Source organism: Neomonachus schauinslandi, chromosome 4 (assembly GCF_002201575.2).
Source record: "Neomonachus schauinslandi chromosome 4, ASM220157v2, whole genome shotgun sequence".
NCBI lineage: Eukaryota > Metazoa > Chordata > Mammalia > Carnivora > Phocidae > Neomonachus > Neomonachus schauinslandi.
Window position 1 is genome coordinate 181,159,380 of NC_058406.1, and position 4,571 is coordinate 181,163,950.

The window sequence follows — 4,571 nt, forward strand, 5'->3', positions numbered from 1 at the left end:
CTCCCACCCTGCCCATCCCCACGTTGCTCGTTATGTTTGTCTGCTTTTGCCTGCACAGATCTGTGTGGTGTTTGTTTTTGCTGTCAAAAGAAATCTGAGCGATCCTCTTCCCATTCTCTTTCCCATTCATAAATGTCTTAACATTTAGCAAAAAGCAGTTCAGTTTGCTGTTTGAGTGTGTGAGCTTTTGTTAAAATGAGTGACCAACAGGAAAGTTCTTGCAAGTTGGTTGCCATTTAAGATACAAAAATCATTTTTCTTCCCATACTGATAGTTTTTGTTAGTGGGGTGACCATTTCCCATTGTGTTTGTAATTTTTCTCTAAGTAAATACCCTTGTTTGTTTTTTTTTCCTGGTACATCAGGGATATGTCTTCAATACGACATCTACCACTGGTTCAGGGTTAAATTAGATTCTGAAAAATGAAGCCAGTGGGATCCATGGCAATGATCTAATTGTGATTCATCTTACTGATTTCAGGGCAAGAGGACTGGACTAACTCGAGACACAAGGCACCTGCAGCGAGGACCACGAAGGGCGTCTACAGAGACCAGCCCTACGGCAGATACTGATTGTACTGTCTGGTGTTGTGAAATAGCCAGTCTCCACCAGTCCTGTGTACTGTTCAAAGTAATGTTTTTCTATGAACAATCCCTTTTTAAATAAATCAAAATGCTTAAAATCTGAATGGATGGAACTTTAAAACTACTTTGTGGAAACATCAACCTGGGCAGAAAAAAAAAAAAAAAAGACATGTAAAATTTTGTTATTTCCAGTCTGTATATGAAAAAATAGGTCATCAAAAGGAAAAAAAATAACTTTGATTAACTAGTGTTAAACAAAAAACTAGGTTTACTAAATATGTTAATCCATCCTTTTAACATAAGCCTCACCTTTCACTTTAAAGGTTTCCATAGCAATTTAGTTATTTTATCTTTCAGCCATATGCTAGTTTTTTTCTCTTGCCAACATGCGTAAAAAGGGAAGCCAATTACAAGTGCAAATAATGTGGTATTCTTTTGTAACTCAAGTCTTGAAATGTTCTGTAGTGTTGAGCAAAGTCTCCTCTTGCTTGATACTAAATAAACTTTTGAAAGAAATTCCGTGTGTGTGAGCTAACAATTTCATGTTTCTCTTATTTAAAAAGGCCTTCATAAATAGTTGTAAACAGGGAAAGAGTTCATTTAACAACGCTTGTCATAAAAGGGTCACACTAAACGTTGTACAACTGACTTAAAAAATGGTATAAAATTAAATGTACCATTCTATACTCACCGTAGATTTAAATGCTGTTTAAAGAGTCCACATGGTGTTAAGCTGCGTGAGTAGCACGTTAAAACGACGCAAAACCAAATCTTGTTTAAAAACTGGTTTTAAAATAACTACTGATTTTCTGAAAAAGATGTGATCAGTTTTCATCTTGTTGAGCGTTTTTTCACTAGTGCAACTTTGGATTTTTTATGAGAATTTTGGTACCTTAATGAACACCTCGCTCCATGCTGGAAGCAATAAGCACAAAGCTTTTAAAGACATTCTGACTTGACTAATTGAGGTCGCACTCGCCAAGGCTGAGGATGTGTAACCCTTAAACGGTCTTCATTGTCAAAGGTAAATAAATCAAATAAGATTTTAATCTCACTTAATTTATCTTAATATAACTAATAAAACCAGGGAGATTACAACTTAGCAAGTTTCATTATCCATTTTAGAGAGGTTTTAAGATCACCTAAATTCTCATTTTAAAAAGTTTAATTTGTTTTAGTAATCTAAAAAGCCTTAGTTCAGTCAGTTTAATTGGGGCCAATTTTTCCCTATTAAACAAATGTAAAACCTCATAACTAGTTGTTTGTAATACATTCTTTGGTTAGTAATTGAGGGCACTTCTTAAAACTGACAAATATTTAATAAAGTTATTCTTTAATCATTTGGCTTAAGTTTTTTTTTTTTAATTGTAGATTATGTGAAATGTTTAATTTTTGTTTCTTAAGAGATTTCCTTCTCTTTGAGTAAAAAGGTCTTTTCTTTTGTTAGGAAATGTCAGCCATCTTGGGAAGTCGGAGGAACTGATTGTGCCTGAGGAGCAAACAAAGGTGAGTGCCTTTTGTTCCAGTTATTGTGATGTGTTACGGAAGATGAAGACAATTTACTGCTTATCTAAAGTCACATGGAAAATACCCCACACTGGGTGCTATTACCAGCACTAGTGATTATGGCAAATTAACTCCTCCAGTCAGAGCAGAAGCTCCCTGAATACAAACAAGTCAGACCCAGCCGGCCCTGTTGGTGCCACGGACATTGTTGGATTGCCTTCTTCAGGAAAAATAGAAGCCCCGTCAATCACGTGAAAAAAAACGTCCAAACTATTAAGGGAAAAAAAGCAGTTTATCAAGCCTAATGTATAATATGACCCCAGTTTTATTTTTTAAAAACTGTGTGTACTCTCTGTATATTTATAGGTAAAAAAATTACACTGGTATGCTGCAGATTTTTGACGATAACTATCTTAGGCTTGTGAAGGTATGATTTTGTGTGTGCACTTTTCTGTCCTTTCTGAATTTTCCAAAACAAGTTACTACTTTTATAAGACAAGTACTAGAACCTGTGTTTTATAAAATTATTTCATAAATTTAAAAAAAAATAGGGATCTGTAAAGGAAATGTATCATTAGTTTGGTCTCAAGGTATTCTTGTTTTTTTTTTTTCTAAACCATCAGAAACACTACTTACTTAGGCCCTGATATTCCAGAGAGTCTTCCTTTTTAAAAGTAGTTTTATTTGAGCTCTGCCCCTGACACGTATCTTTGGACATCAGCACGAGAAGAATGATGCTTAGCTCCTGTAGCTGTTACTAAGAACTGAGTGAGCTAATATTTTGAGTGCTTTGTAACCTGAAAAGTGATACAGTAAATGTGAAGTTGAATCGTCAAGTTGAATACCCATATTTAATATGTATGGGTAGTAGCTGAGCTTTTTTCCCCCTCCAGTAGCCAAAAGTAACCTGAAATAATTAACTTACTATTAGGAAGAAAATAGTTCTCTTTATTCTCATGGACCAAAATAAGATTTTTGGTTTTGAGGGTTTTTTGTTTTTTGTTTTTTTTTTTCTGTTTTTTTTGGCAGGGGGAGCTTTTCTTGCACAGAAAGAGAATGTGACACATCATGCATTTTTTCAATGTGTTACGTTGAGATTTTTCACTATTTTCCTCCTTAAGTAATTTTGGAGGGGGGATTAGCATATTGAATAATAATGTAGGTTTCTTAAGTGAGAGATTATAGATAGGTCCCTAGAGAGTAAACCCCCAAAGGGTCTTCAAGCTTAATTCATAGGAATTATTGTTCAGTGTTATGTTTATTTTCATTTTTTAAAGAACCCATAGCTCCATGGAACTATAAAAAGGGATTGTGATTCAGAAAGGTCAGGAACCACCAGGAATACTATTGGACAAGAATCCTCCTGTTTGGCTTCCAAGGGCTTCCCATTTTTGGCACGTAGGCTGCCAGCCTCATTGCTTGCCGTTTCAACATGAAGACTCTGCTATAGACAAGCAGTCTTCTCCCACCCCTCAGAGCACATTGCGTAGTTCCAGATCTTTCCCCTGACCTTTGTCTACCCGCTTGGGATTAATAGTATCTTTTCTCATTTTACAATATGTACTGAGCATGAGTTCTGTATTAGACACAGAGGAGGCGCTGCAAATGCAAAGATCTTTAAGACATGGGCCTTACTTAGACTGCAGTAATTCAGGATGGAATGGAAGTGTGCTCGCCCCAGTTCCCCCACCCACAGAAATCGTGCCCACTCCTCAGGACTTGGCCTAGTGCCCTCTCTGAAGTAACATGCTCAGTTTATACTTAAATCATTTTAGTGACTTAGGTTGGTTACAAGTTGCCACTTTGACCAAGCATGAGCTCATCACTCTCAATAAATGATTTCATTGAATACTCACAGTCACAAGAAGGTAAGTGTGGTCTCCATTTTACAAAGGAAGACACTTCAGCTTCAAAACGTGAAATCACTTAGGTAGAAAACTCTCACACCCTGCAACTGGTAGAGCCAATTTTAAACCATCCACTTTAATCCCGAGGCTTTGTTGTTAGCCGAGCTCTGGACTAGCACTGACTCCCCCATCAGATTAAAGGCTCTTTGAGAGCAGGGGCTAATCTTCATGTTATTTGTATCCCTGAAAGTGACTCCCACAGCCCTGAGCATTATCAACACATTGTGATTGATAAGTATTTGCCTCTCTATCTGTTCCACCCCTGCACCAGATTCCTTCCTGGAGAGATTCTTTGGCGGTATTTAGGTTCTGAATCGTCTTATATTCATGATACTCCGGCTTGAATCAGTATCAGTATCTATGCAGATACGTTGACTTAATGTCTGCTGTGCTACAGACACTGGAAATTCAGTGCCGATGACATAGTCCTGTTGCTGAAGACGCAACAGCCTGCTGGGGAGAGGGACAAGGAAGGAGTCAGTAGGACAGGTGCGGGAGCATGGAAGAGAGACCTGTCTGCCAGGCGGGTGGCTGGAGGTGGGACAGGTGCCCGCAGAGACATGAGGGCCAGGAG

At 37.7% G+C, this 4,571-nt stretch overlaps 1 protein-coding gene across 1 annotated transcript in view; it reads left to right on the forward strand.

Annotated features, from left to right (window-relative positions):
- Nucleotides 1–1,122, forward strand: part of KHDRBS3 (KH RNA binding domain containing, signal transduction associated 3) — a 187,275-nt gene extending 186,153 nt beyond the window's left edge. The window contains exon 9 of the mRNA XM_021688479.1: nucleotides 481–1,122. Coding sequence (XP_021544154.1) covers nucleotides 481–572 — 92 coding nt within the window. The 3' untranslated portion in view covers nucleotides 573–1,122. The remainder of the gene's footprint in view (nucleotides 1–480) is intronic.
- Nucleotides 1,123–4,571: the final 3,449 nt, after the last annotated feature.